The 19,337-nt window shown below is 24.4% G+C and overlaps 2 protein-coding genes across 2 annotated transcripts; both read left to right on the top strand.

Moving 5' to 3' along the window:
• The first annotated feature begins 4,139 nt into the window (after positions 1–4,139).
• Positions 4,140–6,015, top strand: LOC122713933 (protein phosphatase 1 regulatory subunit 3C-B). The gene is made up of 4 exons (XM_043934773.1): positions 4,140–4,388; positions 4,754–5,248; positions 5,594–5,760; positions 5,934–6,015. The coding sequence occupies exons 1-4, from the start codon at positions 4,140–4,142 to the stop codon at positions 6,013–6,015; spliced, it is 993 nt and encodes a 330-aa protein (XP_043790708.1).
• LOC122714002 (serine protease snake-like) lies at positions 5,773–18,564 on the top strand. Its single transcript, XM_043934953.1, has 8 exons — positions 5,773–6,122; positions 9,016–9,070; positions 16,181–16,403; positions 17,006–17,257; positions 17,344–17,608; positions 17,781–18,049; positions 18,126–18,289; positions 18,355–18,564. The coding sequence occupies exons 3-8, from the start codon at positions 16,340–16,342 to the stop codon at positions 18,523–18,525; spliced, it is 1,185 nt and encodes a 394-aa protein (XP_043790888.1). The 5' UTR covers positions 5,773–6,122; positions 9,016–9,070; positions 16,181–16,339; the 3' UTR covers positions 18,526–18,564.
• Positions 18,565–19,337: the final 773 nt, after the last annotated feature.

The following is a 19,337-nucleotide window of genomic DNA, read 5'->3' as shown; positions in this document are numbered from 1 at the left end:
TTGATTAATTACATGGAAATTATTGATTAATGAAGTTTTTAATCTAATCATAATTTTTTGAAATTTTTATGGCTCAAGGAGTCAAGGACTTGTACATTTCCTAACTTTATCGGATTAGTCGTAGTCTAATTCCATACATGACTCCCAATAACCCATGACCTTTCCTTATCAGCTGCGATTAATAGTAATTAACAATAGAAGTGAATTTCATCATAATTGAAACAATCGTATTGAAATAATATATTACTTTTTGTCACATATGATAAGGTCTGTTCAATATAAATTTTCTATAATCGGTCTCAACACGGATTAAAAATAATATTTTATCAATGTTAATGACTGAGAAATAATACATCTTATCTATCTTTTACAGTGGTTCTTCGCTTACTTCAATAATTTATATGAAATCATGGATTTTAAAAAAAAATTTGTTAATAAACAATATACTTTATTTGAAATTAGAGAAATGCGATTAAAGTATCATATATGTATATTGCATTTTAGATCAAATGCATTACAGTATATATTTAATTTAATAATGTCTACACACGAATTTTTCAAATTTTATGAAATTAAATATTAAATAAACAGAACAGAAACAAAAAAAATTTAAATATAGATCAGGTTATCTTTCAATTTAGCAGAGAGTTATTTTAAACAATCGTCAATTGATGATGTCATAAGTTAATCCCTTTTGTAGATACACAAATATCTAGCATGAGTCTTGTACACATTTTTCTAGAGAATTAGAAGTTACAAAGACGGTGTTATTTACACATGATGCGTTTCCCATGTATCATAGATAAAGCAATTTCAAAGAGTCAATAGAATTTTTTCCTTTCTTTCAATATGTATTAGATAGGATTTATGCAAGTTATTCATTCGTTCCCAACAAATCATGGTAAAGTCGTATATCATAGAAATCAGACAATTGGCTTTGCTCCAAGGGCGTAACGCATCTAGGTGTGTGTAACGTTTTGAAGATGCGCCACGCTAATTTTAATCACAGTACTGTCCAAAATAGCACGACGACTGCGCACATTTCCTTCTCAAGTCACGAAACGTGAACATGCTTATTCATTACAAAACCATTCGTCCAAATTTGCTAATGATTTACTTTTGACCTTTTAAGTGTTGTTTAATTAAGCATTCCAAATTACTATATATACGCAATATTGATAATCGAAATCTAAGTCAAATTAAAAAATTATTTGGATTAGATTAAAAAACTATTTAGCATTATTATCTTGATCGCGTAATATCTTAAAATGATTCATCATAACTTATTATAAAATTCCAACAAAAAATTATCAAATATTATGATGATATAATACATTGTCTCGTGCGTGACTAAGATTAAGATTTAAATATATATTTTTTATCGTCATTATGATCTACAAAAATATATAGTTTTTTTATTTTTTTATCAATTCAATATACAAGCTACTATTTTTTATATTTTTTCTCCTTGTATGATATTTCACGTTTGCGCGAAAATAAGAATTACTTTACGCAACTGTTACATCATATTGTTTCTTATGTATGATTCTACGCAGATTTAGACACGTGATAATTCTACGATCGTAAATATTATATTATTGACAAATCGATAATCAAACAAGAATGGTTTCATCAGCTTTTTCATCAAATAATAGGTCATTCACCTAATACGCTCTTTTATGGATTCTTTTCTTATTGGTTAAAAGAAATCACGTTACAAATTTGCGAGAATATTTATTTCTTGTATTTATCAATAACTTTTAAGAATAGCGGCGCCATGATATAAAAAAAAAAGCACAAGACAAGTTTATCAGTAAGAATGATGATTTTGTATTAAAAAATTAATATCAATATACATATTTCGATTTCCATATATGTTATGTCATGCAAATTAAAAAAACGCAGAATAGCCATTTTAATTATTTTTCTTAAAAGTGTGATAAAATTTATATATACATTATATATACATATTTATTTAATTCGAATGAAAATTCATTAAAATTCAAGTATGTTTTACATATATTAGATTGTTATTTCGAAGTACTTCAAGTTATTTAAATTTTTGAATATAAATCTTTTTTAATATAACGTAATACTTTATATAAAATTTAATACAAAATGATTATATATTTAATAATACTTAATAATGAGTTTTTATCTTATCGAAAGAACAAATTATATGATATATAATAATTTTAGACATGGAAAATTTCCTATCTAATATAAACCTAACTTAATCATGAACAACTCGTGAATCAAAATTTTTTTTTTCAAATCAATGCATTATCAACTGGGCAACAGTTATTTTGCAACAACTTGCAGAAATTGGACACGCAATAACAACTGGAAAATTTTATTATTTAAATATTGCAAATATATCTTTTTTTTCGATGAATTCGTAAAACTAAATAAGATAATCTTATATCAATATAAATAAAAGATATATATAAAGATCGATTTAATACAAGTATTGCAATTTTTTTGTACGTGACAGCAAGTTGAAAATATCATCATGGACCATATAATAAATGAGATAAGCATTTGCCACTTTTTCCTCTTCCTTTTTTTCAGATTATATAGCTTGACCCTGACACTTCGTTCGCATAATGATAAATAATGTTCAAGAGCAATTATTTTAACCTCGACCTTTTGTTTTTTATGAAGACTACTATATACTATTACATTTAATGCGATTTTTTTTTAATAAAACTATGAATTTTTTTTATAAAAAAAATAATGTAAAAAGAATAATAATTTCCTAAAACGATATTATTAGGAATTAAATTTATTTAAAAAGGAAAGAAGATATCTTCATTTTTTCTATAAGAATATAATAAAATTTTCTTATTGTTGTAAATCGTATTGATAGAGAAAATCTATTAAAAAAATAGAAATGATAAGTATCTCACAATAAATTAAAATATCTGAAATTCAAAATAATTCATGATATTGCTATAATATTTTTTAACTATATACGCGTACTTGCTTGGTTCCGGTCTGGTACATGTTGAGTCTGGTTCGCAAGCAAGTCTCGAGGGACAAGAGAAGAGACTATTGCCACATTTAAAGTCGTAATTCCACTCCAGGGTAACATGACCACACGCACCTATCCTGTCGCACAAGACACTTCACTGTGATAGAGTTGTACAAAATTTTCAGTCTGTACTATTCTTTGGAATAACAACGACTAAGCATTTTATCGTTTTATTAAAAATCAGTAATAAAAATAATAATCAATAATAAATAATACAACGTTATACTTGTCTCACGTAATCAAGAAGAATTTAATTAATTAGTAACGTAAGTTTGAAAAAACAATTATTATATATATTCTATTTTGCACGATAACTTTTTTTTTTTATTGAGAGAAACTTATTCACAAGTTGGTCAATAGATTGAGTTATTACAAAAGCAGATAAAATTTTATTGAGATAGATGGATATGTAATTAGTTCTCTTTCTTCTTCTCTTCACGGTTCAGTTTATATATATCTCCTAATATTTATCGAATCCCAGTAATTTCGGATTTAATCATATCGTGGCCCAGAATGATTCACGTGATCTAACGACACGATCTTGTAATATTGTTGACGAAATTTTTGGCAGTGATCGACGCATGTTCCTCACTATAAAGATTTGACGCTTAAATCATTTGTGCAATGCGAATTCCTATTTCCTCATAGCAATTCTTAAAAGGTCTTTGCGATATGAAATTGAATTCTTTTGTCCAATTCGTAAACAAAAAACATTCTGACAAATGATTTTAATAATTTGAACAATTATATAATTTTTTATATATAATAATTAATTATATAATTTGTTTAGATATTGTATTTAAAAAATTCATATTAATATTAATATATTTTATATAAAGATTTTATTACAAGAAAGATCAATGTTAAAAATAGAATACAATTTATATTTATATTATTTTTATATTATTTCATTTTTATTAATTAAAAGAAAGATATTTTTATTTTATTTAAATAAAATAAGAATTTCGTGAATTCTAATGTATAAATTTAAAAAATTAGAATATATTTACATTTTACGTCGTAAAAATGTTAATAATAAAATTTAATATTAAATCAAATGAAAATAATATTTTAAAATTAAAAAAAAATTTTTTTTCAGATCTAAATGTGTTCTATAGCGATACCAGCTGAATTGCTTCTGGGGCATAGTCCTCCAGTGTATAGTTCGCTGCTATACAGTCCCTTGGTGGTAACGGCACCGACGATTACTAGCAGGTCGGTACCACCCAGAATAAGGCCATGCCTGTCATCTGGTTCCTTGGCCATAAACAGCATTCGAAACAGTAATGATGGCAGTAATAAACAAAAGAAAAAAGTAGTGTTTGCCGATGATCGTGGCCGTCCTCTTACTCAGGTATTCTTAATTTCATTTTTGTGTGAAAGAAAATAAAATGACTCTACTTGTGATAGAGATTTTGAATTTTCTGTTTGTATTTAAATTTTTTTATGATTTATATAATTTAATCTTATAATATATTATTATTTTTAAATTTTACAATTATTAAATTGTTATAAATTAAATTGTTTTCTATTTTATGTTACAATTTTTTTGAGTTTCTTTATAATTATTTAAATGAAATTGTCGTTTTATTTTTTTCAGTTTTATTATGATTTTTTTTTTTACTCAAATAACATTATTCATATATAATAATGAATTTTGTAATCAACAAATTAATATAAAATAAGATATTTTATTGCCTTTCCTTTTTTCGTTTACAGGTACGTGTGATGTCGGAACCCAGTAATGTACCACCTTTGTGGAGCACAGCTTACCTGGCTGGATTAACAGGACGACTTTTAAATTCGAAAATTGAGAATGATCAATCTATAGAACTCGTGTCACCTTGGCAAGTAACTTTCCCTCAACCGGCGAGCGATTATTTAGCCTTCCGTCAGAAACTTGATCAGGAGAATGTCAGCTTGGAAAACGTGATAGTGAAAGAATCGGAACAGTGTCTAGTAGGTACCATCAAGGTACGTAATCTGGCGTATGACAAGGAAGTCGTGGTCAGGGTGAGCAACGATTCTTGGAAGACACACGAGGACGTTCATTGCACTTATGTTGAACTACCGGGTTCTCCGGCCCTGATTCTTTACGATACCTTCCGCTTTCGATTAACTCTACCATTGAAATCAAACGTGATAGAATTCTGTGTACGATATCGAACCGATGGAAAAGAATATTGGGACAACAACGAGGGAAAGAATTTTATCGTTCGAAAAAAGTTAGAGGTATTATATTTAACATTAATTTTCTATTATTTAAAAATCTATATATGATTTTTTTTCAGTGTTTTGTATGCCAGTTTGTAGTTTCTATCTCATATGTCTCGAGGCTATTGAGAAATATTTTATATTTTATTTTATACCTTGTCTTATATTTTTATTACATCTGTTATATCTTTCTACTCTACTGAGAAGATTGAGATCTTATCCTATCCTATTCTATTATTACTTTTCTTTTGTTTCTTTATTTCAATTTCATCTCAATCTTGTCGTTTATTTATACACGATATAATTGAATGTAATGATTTAAAATGTACACTTTTCATGTTGTAGCCACGAGCACCACCCAAACGGTACGATATTCTGACAACGTGCGATGGCTTTTCGAAGAATAATAACCGAGATAGTATACCACGAATCACAGATGCAACAAAAGCGAACGTACGCACGTGGAGCGAGTTCGCATCCTGGCAGCATCTTGCGAATGATGCTCCATACTGGTGAATCTTCGTCACTGGTCACAAACGATGTACGTATGTCGTACGAATTCTTCCAATCTATTTGATTTAAAGATCACAAGATGTAGACCATGCGGGACGAGGTGGCAATATATCTACGCAACGGCATGCATAAGATTGTCGTACGAAAACATCGTGTAATATTTACACGATAGCGTATATAAGTGTGGACATCAAGATCAAGAGAACGCAGAAAAGAGCAATGATAAAAGAAGGGAAGCGATGGACTGTGATTAAGTTCAAATTTATAAAAAGACATGCTTGAACGGAAGAAAAAGACAATAATCAGAAGTCGATAGCGCGGAACAGGCGAGAAAGGAGGCACTAGTCGCGTTACATTTATGGTAAGTTGATCTTGTACATATAATACTTATAAAACTTATTATACATATATAACAATCCTGAATTCACTCTAACGAGTTTTGCGTTTCATTAATCTTCTTATTTCGAGCGATATTTCTTATTAATAATCTTCAATAGGTAATGAAGATTAAAAATAGAATCAATTCCACAAACTTGGAATTTACTTATCATTACAGAGATATTGAAGATAGATATAAGAATAAATAAATTCATTAACAGTTTATTAATATTAGATAATAATGTAAAATTCATACAATATTATAACATAAATTTATAACATTGCTATATGTATTGGCTGTATAAATATTTTGAAAGAGCGTCCTTGTGCATGATTTCAAAAAGAATTGTAGGAAAGGTAAAGGACCGACAATGTCGCTAATGCCAATCAGCATAATCTTATGATTCGAGTCGTGAGTAACGTTGTCGTGAGTAAGTGGATTCTTTCTAAAGTTTAAATCGCCTTGAAAATTTGCGAAAAATAACCATGTCACAACATATATCTTTTCTCCATCCTCATACGCACGTTTAAACTTTCTCTCTATAAATAACAATCTGGCGTGGTGCGACGATAACAACCGCGACCAACGAGTCGCCTGACTCTAATCGCCTTAACTAAAGGTTGTTACCGCGCCTGACAAGATATATTTGTTTCTTCATCTTCGTTTCTTTTTCACTCCTTTTCATTCGTTATGCTAGTTTCACAATCGGATCAAATTTTTATACAAGGAAACTGTATTAGAAAATTTATTTTAATTTTTGCAATTTTAATTTAGAAGGAACATAAATTATTATTTGTTAAAAGCAAAAAACAAGATTGCAATATTATATTTCAATCACTTTATATACTAAATTATAAATATCTTTATAGGTCGATATTTTATGTATGTATATTTGAATACATATATTTTTTAAAAAAAGAATTTAGAATTTACCTCTTAGTACAATGATTTTAAATTGATTTTTGTGAGAGCACCTTTATGTCGCAAGTTCCACAAGCGGACACTTGCCTCTGTTGAGTGCGAATGAACTTCTTTCAGGTCACGCGAATTCAATTAAAAATATTATTATCAACAAATTTACCATACTTACATCGCAGTAATTTAAAAATATGATTATATTTGTTTCTTTCATCATAATCATATGATCAAATGTTACTTTGCTTTATTTTTATGCATTTACGGTTAAATGATATTGAAATTATAAAGTAAATATGATAAAGCAAACTTTTCAAGTTTATTTGATAATGCAGATTTCTTAAAAAAAATATTAATATTAATGTATTTTTTAATAATTTTTTATCTTAGAATCCTCTTTATATTTATATACATTTTTTAAATATCTTAAAAATAACGATATATAATTTTAGAATGACCTAAGTGATTTATAAATTGCAATGATTTCATGGCCAAAAGAATAAGTAACCGAAACCTTGGCCTACTGCCAGCAGACTGACAAATGTGAATTCATTCTACGTACATATTAGAATAAAGTAGTTTATACTTAACTACACTTCCTTGATTCATGCAAAGTTTTGAATTAGATTAAATATAAACATGAACAATATATGTACAATTTATATTGATTAGAAATTTGTAAAAAAAACTTATAAAATTTAAATAATTTACATGTATTAACTAGTTTATGTCGCAGTTAAATTGATCTATATCATCATGTCACAATTAATCGTTCGAAAGCTATGATTGATAACGTTGATAAATATAAAAATTCTTATCGTTTTGTGAACTAATTAAAATAGTTATAAATAAAATTAGTCCATGGATTAAAAAAAAAGACTATAAAAAAAATTAGTTCATAAGCAATCAAAAAGGTTCATAAGCAAAAACACAAGTTCCTTAAAATCAATTTTAATAACGATGAATCAGTAAAAATTTTCTTTCAACTTTGCAGTTTGAAAAAATTATTTTTTTAGATGTTAGATTACTCGTTATAATTTTTTAACAGTTAATTGAGTATTTAAGACATTTTAATATACATTTTTTAAGTATCAAAGACTTACATTTTATATATATATATATATATATATATATACAATATAAAGCGATCTTATATGTATAAAACCGGTATGTATGTCCAGTTAAGGCGTGGTTAAAAGGTGGTACAGGATCATATACATATATCGCCACATTGCATATAGTTATACCATAACACGTTTTGTAAACTTCATAAAAACTTTAAGACGTCTAGACGTGTGGGTTGGCTAGATAATCTTGACACTCTATATATCGGTCGAATTATTGTTCGTTATAATCATATTTTCAAAATTATGTATTTTTTATCTAATCGAAAATTAATTTTAACATAGAAAAGTATTTTATTTATGAAAGTTATTATCAATATTATTATTTATTATATATTATTGAATTATTATTAGATAAATAAAAATACTTGGATTAGATAATGATAATTATTGAATAAGTTATTTGAAAAATTACAAGCAATTAAGCATAATTTATGAATTTATTATTTATCGGTCAGAAATGATAAAAGTATGTCGATAAAAATATAATTTTATGATAATACCACTTAATTACATCATTGATTATTAATATGACTTTTATACACAGTAAACAAAATAAATAAAAATATTCGCATATATAGCATATAAAGTAAATAAAATATATAAATATATAGATTTAGAAAAATTCTAAAAATAAATTCGAATAAAAATATTAAATGTATATGTACATCAAAAAATGTATTTCTTATCAAATTTTTCGAATGAAAAATATTGTTAAAATAACATTTATCAAGTATCGTAGACTAACTATAGTGATAACCTTCACACTATTTGGCGTGTTAAACAATTCATTATAAAGCCCACAGTGACTACAGTTCTTATTTCTTTCGTTTCAGATTGCAACGTGCAGAACAGACATATATAGTGTATATGGAACACAGGAATAACCGTGTAAGAGAGACAATATGCAAACAAATATACTAAAGATCATGGATCTGGATTGGATGAATGTTTGTTCTGAAGCTTCTCCAAACTTTCTACCAATTTGGTCATCATACATCTTCTCGTTCATCGTCTTCCTTCTTTCCTCTTCCTCTTTTCTGGAACTTGGCTATCAATGGCTGAAGATGTCCATTAAGATAAATTTCCACCTTCGAATTGACCAAATCTCGCTGGTCTTGTCCGTTCCTCTTTTTCTTTTTTAATATTATCTTTTTTTTCGCATATCCTTTCTTCTTCTCTATTTCTCTGTACTTTTTTTTTTTTGTTTCTTTTTAAACGTACAAACTTGTGCAATTGTGTTAGTAGGATTTTTTTTAATGGGATGGGCCAAGGGATCTTATATATAATAAGTAACGCAAATTGGAACAAAGCTCAAAATAATCAATTACATGAAATGAAAGACAGAATTAAAAATGTGCCGAATGTGGTTTCGAATGGAATAATTATTACAATTTAATGTTGTAATGTAAAGTAACATAACATTTTTTGGATCGCTATTTTTTTTTTATTTTTTATTTTTTTTAGATGATTTTTTAGATTATTTTATATAAAAGTTTAGATGTCAATTAAAATGTTCCAATCGTAACCACTTAAAATAGAAAAATAACTATATGGAAAAATAATAATTTCTGCTAGTATAAAAAAGTTTCTAAGTTAACTCTAAGTTTTAAATTGTTATCATAACACATATAAGAACATATAATTATTGAAAAGAGAAAAAAGTCCGTTATTTCTTTGATTCAGAGAATAACTTTTTTTTTGTCTGACGGGTGCTAACTGTCTCTTTATCTGTATTTTATTTTTTTTTATTGGAACGATTTATAGTAATAATTGTATAAAGAGGCCAAAGTTACATAATATTATTCATACTAATATTATATATCGTAATAATATTATCCCGTATTGTTATCGTTCGATAAATCAATTACCTTATACCTTATAGAGTTATACATCTTATAACGTGTTGCGTCTTTTGCACGACAAATTATTCAAGAATTAACACGTCGATACTCACGTAAAATTTCTTGCAAAAAGTATTTTTAATCTCATGTACATTTTATACAATGTCACTGTATATACATATACATATATGGATCTATAGTATATGTATATATATTTATTTATTTATATATATATATATATTATTTTATCTTTGTATACACATGTCAGAGCGCTAACTATTTAATCGCATATTCTTGAATAAAAATAATATCACAATCAGATTTTATTTTTCGATCATGAATTCAAGAGGAAACTAAATTTAAAATTTTATTTCTTGATTTTATATACTATTTTACAAAAGCATGAATATTTTTATAATTAGAATCAAAAATAATTGACTATGTACATAGTATATGGAATACAACAAGTGATAGCAAGAAGAAAAGAATTCGTTTGGAAATAAGTAGACAGGCAATATTATTATATGTTCATGTTATATATGCCTTTCGATATTGAGAAAAACACATGTTCGAACAATTATTCTGCGTCGATGTTTCTTTATCAGACTTTTTGAACGAATTTTTTTTATGAACCTCATATACAACTATGAAATTCAATTCATACTCTTTTTTGCTTTCTTCTTTACTATTTTCCACAAAGTACAAATCAGACAGACTATATTATTATTACTATTATTATTACTAAGTAAATCATGATCGCATGATAAGGAATATATATATATGCATGCCAATGTAATTCGCACTACGTACGACTGGTTCGTGCATATTAAGAGGAAAAAAAATACGTATGTACAATCTTTAACATTTATGTCCCAACTATACATCCAAAGAGACAAATATTCAGGAAACGAGATTTTCTTTGTAGGGACGTCATGGCATAATGATAGTTAATGTGAGATGATCATGAAATCATAAAAAGAAGGACGGCATTGAGTTTGTAGAATAATAAGTGCAATTAGAAATTACGCAGATATATTTTTTTGATAGAAAAGAGAACCATTGGCGACTATCTGATCGCTCAAGTTCCAAGTTGTTATAATCCAGTTTGTCTATGATCATCTTTTTTTAGTCTGTCTTTTGCTGGGTATCGACGTCAACTTTCCTCCCTCGCAGAATCAAAGAGCTTCTTCCTTGATAGCACCTTTCACAATACAATGGAGTCAGAGTGTTTAATAGACATTATTACATGGGATCTTAACAATTGATTGTTATTCTTTGAATATATATTCTTCTGCTGTTTATTTCTTTTTTTAACGTTTCTAATCTTTTTTATCATTCTATGTATTCGGTGATATGACTGAGGTTTCGTCATTCATTTTCATTTTGAATATTTAATATATTTTAATTGTACTTGTTTAAGTTATTTATTCTTTTGCCTATATTTTTTTATACGGCATATAGAGAATTTTTATATTTATTCTTCATTTTAAAATTTAAAATTTTAATTTTGAATATGTATAAAATAATTTTTGGAAAAAAATTTTTTTTTTATAACAAATAGATTATAATATAGAAACATAATTAATAATTTATAGGAGGATAATCAAAAATTTTGGACTTTCTAAGCACTTTGATATAAAAAAGAAAATGGACAAGGAGAAAGTGTCTTTATTAAATAGTGTATGATTGTGTAGATCTAACTTGTGCCGAAAGTGTTCATCGATAAATCAATTTATTTTGTACTTAACTATTTAATCGATTACAAATTTATTCTGTTCGATATTACATTTTTTTATTTTTGTAAGTACATATCTTCGACAAATAAGTTACCAAGAAATAAAATTTAATAGGAAGATAAAGCACATCTTTCTTTTTATAATAAAAACAAAAACAAATCTTTTTGTAATTTTTAACAGTTTATTTATTTAAACGAGTTTTTCGTCACATTTATGTCATTAACTGAATATTTTGCTAATTCCAGTGAAACAAAGGAAAAACTAAGCACAATCTATTTATATATTATTGCTCTTCGCTGTACATATGATTTCTTTTTCATCGTAATGTATCTTCAAGAATTGGTCCCCCTAACTTATTGTACTATATCTTGTACTTGATTCATTCCAGATATTGTACAGAATTGATTGCTGATTAATAAAATTGACTCACGGAAGAATATTTCGAACGACTGAATATAAGAGTATAGAAGAAAGTAAAAAAAAAAAAAAAATCTCTTTAATATATTATATATAATATAATTATATTAATTTTACGCAGATATATTAAATGGGATTAATTTAAGCAAAATATAACATTCAACAATAATATTCTGCAAAGTGCAACTAGAGCTTTCCTAATTTTCTATATATATATATATTTATTGAACGACTATTATATTATATATGTATATAAATAGCAACAGATAAAATGTAACAAGTTCGACGAACCGAGATGATGCGCTAGTTTAATTCGCATCCGATAGAACTCGACTATTATGTTCTAACTAATTGCATAGCCAATGTGTATATTGCGTTCATGTTAAAAAAAAAAAAAATTAAAACTTCTTTCATGGAAGCATATTAGCAATTTTAGATTATTATACCAATTCTATTAAGAGATAACGTAAATATTTAAACAAATTATCTCTTATAGATCATTGAACGAATTCTATCATGTATCCAATCTTCAAATGCTTCTATAAAAGAATTGAAAACAATGTTATTCAAATAACGTAAATAAGCTTAAGAAATATTCATTGCTTAAGCTTCCACTTACGGCAAAAAATTAATATATTAATAAATGTATCCAATGGAGAATTTTATTTTAAAGCGTTGATGCATTCGAAGCCTCTCCGTTGTAAAAGCAAATATACAAATGTATACATGTTTATATACGCATCGAAGTGTTATTTAAGTAATTATCATATTATAATATAATTAATTTATATTAAGTATCGCGATACGTGATCATCTCAATTTGATTAAACTTGTACAAGACTTATTACAAAACTCATTCTATTTACTCTATCTTGAGATTAGTTATATAAATATATATACATATATATATATTTGTACTTTACAACAGAGATCATTAAAAAATGCATGCATATGAAACATAATATAAAAAAAAAGAAATGTACAATTTCCTCTTGAGAGCCGTAAGACTGATAACTTAACGCGGGTACATAGAGACTGTACATATTAATAATTCGTTGTATGACATAGGTCAGAGTTACGATAAAACTTATCTTGTGGATATTCAATATGCTACTTATAAAATGTATACATATAATGATGTTTCGTTTTATTTCTATGAACAAATAAATGATCGCATTAGGTTTTATCGAAATTCTCCTTTAATGCGATTCGGATTTAAGTTCACTTGTCAAATTTGCTTAAGCTTTGCGAGATTATAAAAAGTCCCTTTCTACATAGAAAAGATATGGGCATGATATAGTATGTAATGTATCGATATATCATCATTTTCTAATTTTATTTTACATCGTATTTGTTTTCTTTTTGTTTAGATAGTATGTACTTTTTTTTTCAATTTTAGTATCCACAACTCGAAATTAATTTAGATTTTTACTGTATATTATTATTATTATTATTATTATTATTATTATTATTATTATTATTATTATTATTATTATTATTATTGATTATTGATATTATTTCTATAAATAATTGATATCATGAATTGACTACACGAAATTAAATTTTTTATTAATAGCCTAAAATTTATACATATAATATCAAGTCCTGATTTGCTAACGTGTTATATATATGTTTAGAATATATTAAATAAAATAAGTGGGCATCGTTTATGTACCGTGGAATTCATTATTTTTATTTATGTATATTTAAGTAAAAAGAGAAATGTAATAAAATATATAAGCTAAACATATAAGCTTCGAAAATTGTTATTGAATGATTCATATTGGATGAAAATATACGTATAAAATTTACTATTACTGATCTTATTATTTTTTAAAATAATAATATATATTTATAATGAAAATTTAAAAAAGAAATAAATGCACAAATTAAAAATAAATTTTATCAAATAAATATGGCAACATTATCATTTATAATAAATAATATATAGATAAATCTATCAAATATTTTTATTCAATGTTACAGATATAGAATGACATTTTTTGCATGAATTATTGTTTCATCTGTCATTTTTTTTCTAAATATTATCCATTGATATTTTTTTTGCCATAGTTTTTTTAAATTTCATATAAATAAAATTTTAATAAAATAATTTAAAAGTGTATATGTATTATTATTTTATATATATAGAGTAAGTATTTTTTATTTATATTTTTTATTTTCTTTTCTTTTTTTTTAAATTTTTCTAATTTTCTTATTTCTACAAGTTTTTTGAAACATTTATATATAGATTCATTTGTGATTTTTTTCAAAGTATTTTTAAATATAAAATTGTCTTTTTTTCTTATAAAATATTAAGGAAATATATTTTTTCCGTTAGTCAAAAAAAAATAAATAAAAAAGTTAGCACCATCTTGTAGATGGATACTAGAAGCTTTGATTTATTAATAGAAACATAGAATAGGCATAACATTCTATTATAGACAAAGAAAGCAACATTGTGCGAAAAGGATAGAAAACATATACATTAATTTTTATTAATGTATATTAAAAACAGCTTCTAATATTTTCCATTATCGAAAACATAACACTAAAAATTAATTAATTGCTAGTTTCTTATAAAATTTACATCTCAAAGCTAGAATTTCAAACAACTTTCTAAATTTTAAAATTCTTTTTAAATAATAATTATTAATTAATGATTGGTGCATCACATCAAACTAATAATATCAATATGTAATTATGTTTTTTATTAATTTTTTATTATTATGAGATAATGAACAAAATATATTTTATATTTTTATATGTGATATTAAATTCTATATTTTTGTATTTTTATAAATCATATATATATTTCGTTTATATTTATATTTTAGATTATTTTAGATTATATTCTTTCAATAGTAAAAATTCCATAAAAAATTTCGGAATATTTTCATATAACGAAAAAATAATTTTATTCAAAAATTGTAATATTCTTGAAAGTATAAACAAGATCAAGAAAAAAAAGTTAATTTTTCTTTCTATGAATTTTTTGTTTATCTTATTATCTTGTATAATATTATATAATGTAAATCTATTATTGTAGTCTATATAAAATTAATTATTCAAGAAATAATTAAAAAAACATATATTATAATAATATATTATATTATTAAATTAATAAATAATATATTACATTTTATATTTTTCTCTATTTATTATTTATTATTTATTATTTTTTATTTTTTTTTAATATAATATATTTACATAATATAAACATTTTATATATAAAATATTATTATATTCTAATAATTATTAAACATCATTATATTAGAATAGATTGGAATATTGATAATACATTTTCCGCTATACGATTTCATGCAATAACGGGAAACTCCCAGTATGATTCAAAAATACGTATATAAATACATTTATCATCAAAATTAATGTAAAACTAATCATATTATTACCATCAATTATTTTCAATTATTTATTTTATATATATATCTCAATTCTCAATTTTTTTTATTCTATTTTAAATAATTTTATTGCAGAAATATTTTTAAAGGTTTTAAATTTTTAAGTCTAATTATTTCAGAAAAATCAAATAAAAAAACTTTTGACTCTTATGATTTACTTGAATAATGTATAATAATATAATATAATAAATATATATATACTTATATGTATATATATATTATATATATTTTTATACATATGCTTTTTTATATTTATGATAATACATTAATAAAAATTTATAATATTAATATAATCCAAATTATTTTTAAATTTTTCATTTATTTTTGTTGCAATCATTTTTAAATTGTTCTTAATTAAGTAATAAAGAAATGGTAAGATATTTATAAATATTTTCATTCATTCTGAAAAATAGAAAAGTATTCGAATATGAGCCATTATATATATCTATATTGTACTATTATAATATTTTGTGTTATTACGGTACTATTAATGATATCAAGATACTTGAATAATTTTCATTCAATCCATAATCCATATAATTAATTAATTTCTATTTTCTTAGAAATTCATTTCATTTTCAGGAAAAAAAGATTTATCACTTTTCCTACCAGTTACTATCTTGGAAGTAAGGGGGGGATATACAAAAGTGATGTGTAAAGAGAAATACGAAGCAGTTGAGAAACTTACGAAGTAGTGAAGGCATGTGTTGATTATCGTCATAATTTTTATTACCAATAACAATGTTGATTATAATGTTTTTATATTTTCTATGCAATCCGATTTTTTGCAATACACAGGACGAAGGTAAAAGAAGTAGTTTTTTAATAGACAATAAATAAAAAGATATAAAAATTAAAGATTATTATATACTAATACTAATATATACTAATATAATATTATATACTAATATAATAATTTAATGATATTTAATATGATATTTAAAATTATATTTATAAATGATTAGTTTTATTTTGTTGTTATCGAAAATATATTCTTGGAAAAATATTAATTTTTTATTTAATTTTTTATTGATTCAATAAAGTTTTATAAATACAGAATTCTAATATTCCGATACATATAAAAGAGGATTAGATATTAGTATTAAAACAAAATTTCGTTAAATGAATGTAATAACATTTATTTATAAATTATATTTTATATATTTTTTATATATTATATGTATATAAATGTATATAATTCAATACATAAAAATATATTTTTTTAAATAATTTTAGGAATCTTAATTGAGAAAAGTTTATAAGAGAAAATAAAAAATAAATACAATGAATTGCATCATAAAGTTAATTAAGATTTTTTATATACTCATTGTTAATGGATATTCATATATATATATATATAGTTCTTTATATTCATAATTCTTATCTAATATTTAATATCTTTTCCAGACGAGCCATGTATCACTAATAACAATTTGCCAGGTATTTGTAAACTTCTTCAACAATGTCCTTCAGTTTATGAAAATTTATTAAAAGGATTAAGTTCACATAAAATATGTGGATATCTTAATTTTGATCCTGTTGTATGCTGTCCAAACATAAAAAAAACATCTACAACTATAATTAGAACTACAACAACTAAAAAAACAACTGCAATTACAACTCTTCTACCATTTACTGAAAAGATGAAAACAAGAGAAAGTATGTATTTTATATATATATAATTTTTTAAATTCTAAATTCTTTCAAAAACTTTATGTTGTAATCCATTATAATAATAATTTTAGAATGTGAAGAATATAGTAGATACGTATACACGACCGAATATCCACCAACTTTAATAAACAATAAGAAACCTGTAAATAAATCTTTGTGTTACATTAAAGATCGTACACTTATCGTCGGTGGTACAAAAGCTGAAGCAAAAGAATTTCCGCATATGGCTGCAATTGGATTTGACACATTAGATGGCATTGTTTGGGCATGCGGCGGCACATTAATTTCAGAAAGATTCGTTTTAACCGCTGCACATTGTACTTTTAGCAGAAACTTGTATATATTTTGATTCTCATTTCAATATTATTATTCAAATTATTATTCAAATTATTATTATTATATAGTTGTTAGTTTTATAAATATTAATATTAACAGCAAAATTAGTAAATAATAATTATGTAATCGTTATATAAATATAATATATAAATTCAAGTATAACTTTTTATAGGAATAGCACTGCAAATTGGGTACGATTAGGTGATTTAAATCTCGAGAGATCGGATGATTATGCAAAACCAGAAAATTTTCGTGTTATTGAGCGAATAAGAAATCCTCATTATAAACCACCATCTCAATATCATGATATCGCGCTTCTTAAATTAGAAAGTGACGTGCAATTCAATGCGTGGATAAGACCCAGTTGTTTACCGTATTCTTTACCGGATAGTGGCCTTGATGGTAAGGCAACTGCAACAGGATGGGGAGATGTTGAATGGCGTAAGTACAATAATTTAAAAAAATCTTATTTATTTGACTAAAATAATATTCGATTTTAATTTAAATTTTTTTCAAGACGAAAGCGGTTCAAATGATTTATTAAAAGTCACAATTAGTTTGGTATCTCAACCAAAATGTAATAAGTTATTCATCGGAAATGAGAAAAACAATAAACTCAAATTCGGAATCACAGAAGATTCGCAAATCTGCGCCGGTGAACTTGGAAAAGATACTTGTCAGGTAATAATATTTTAAGAATAATATAATACATAGAAATATAAAATTTATATCTATTGTGATTATAGGGAGATAGTGGTGGACCACTTGTCATCTTAAATCGAGATTACGATTGTATGTATACTTTAATCGGTGTAACGAGTTTAGGGAAGCTTTGCGGTACCATTATTCCTGGTATATATACTCGCGTTTACAATTATATCTCATGGATAGAGAATATAGTTTGGCCAGATTTGTAATACAAATGTAAAATAAATACATTTTTATATTAAATTGTATTTATGTATTTTATTTTTTTATAAATTTACAAATACATTTATATAGAATACAGATATTTGTACATTTTATATAACCAAAATTATGCATATTAAATATATACACATAATATTTCAATGTAATTTATGATTATATTTTATTTCAATATTTTTTTTTTAAATTCTGTCTTTTTCGAAAAATAAAAATATTTTTAATATTCGTAGCTATAAAAATTACTAAAAATTATTATAGAATTTTTCATATATACTTTTTTCTGAAATGGATACATATTTAAAATTATGCAGTATACAGTTACTTGAATTTTTAATATTACAAATAATTTCTATTATTATACAATATTCTATTAATTCTATTATACAATAAAATACATCGTAATATAAAATTCAATTGATAATGAAGCAAATTGATAATGAATATTTTAATATTAACTATTAACTTATAAGAATATTGATACAAGAATAAAAAATTATATTATATATACATATATTTTTTAGATCTGTTCGTGCATAATTATCGTTAAATGAATCTTGTAAAAAGAAAATAAGATAACCTTGTCATATTTATTTTTTTCTACAATCAATCATTATTAAGGAAATATTGAAATTATAAAGAAAGATACTAAATCAATAATTAAAGAAACTACATAGCAATCAATAAAGATAGAAATGAATTTGAAACATTAAGCTATAATGTTATAATAATTAATATTATCAACGATATTGTTAATTTTGATCTTATTTTTTTTAACTGAATTTTGCTATAAAACAAATTAAAA

The sequence above is a fragment of the Apis laboriosa genome, unplaced genomic scaffold (genome assembly GCF_014066325.1).
Source record: "Apis laboriosa isolate Shangri-la unplaced genomic scaffold, ASM1406632v1 scaffold26_cov146, whole genome shotgun sequence".
Taxonomy (NCBI): Eukaryota; Metazoa; Arthropoda; class Insecta; order Hymenoptera; family Apidae; genus Apis; species Apis laboriosa.
The sequence above is the reverse complement of the archived record's forward strand: the minus strand, read 5'-3'. Positions and strand labels throughout refer to the sequence as shown.

Bases quoted from the DNA above. Each gene is read 5' to 3' on its own strand.
- LOC122713933 (XM_043934773.1), top strand. From the start codon at position 4,140: ATGTGTTCTATAGCGATACCAGCTGAATTGCTTCTGGGGCATAGTCCT. The intron at 4,389-4,753 runs GTATTCTTAATT...TTTCGTTTACAG, and splicing joins GTGGCCGTCCTCTTACTCAG to GTACGTGTGATGTCGGAACC. The intron at 5,249-5,593 runs GTTCGAAAAAAG...TTCATGTTGTAG, and splicing joins ACGAGGGAAAGAATTTTATC to CCACGAGCACCACCCAAACG.
- LOC122714002 (XM_043934953.1), top strand. From the start codon at position 16,340: ATGTTGATTATAATGTTTTTATATTTTCTATGCAATCCGATTTTTTGC. The intron at 16,404-17,005 runs GTAAAAGAAGTA...TATCTTTTCCAG, and splicing joins TTGCAATACACAGGACGAAG to ACGAGCCATGTATCACTAAT. The intron at 17,609-17,780 runs GTATATATTTTG...AACTTTTTATAG, and splicing joins TGTACTTTTAGCAGAAACTT to GAATAGCACTGCAAATTGGG.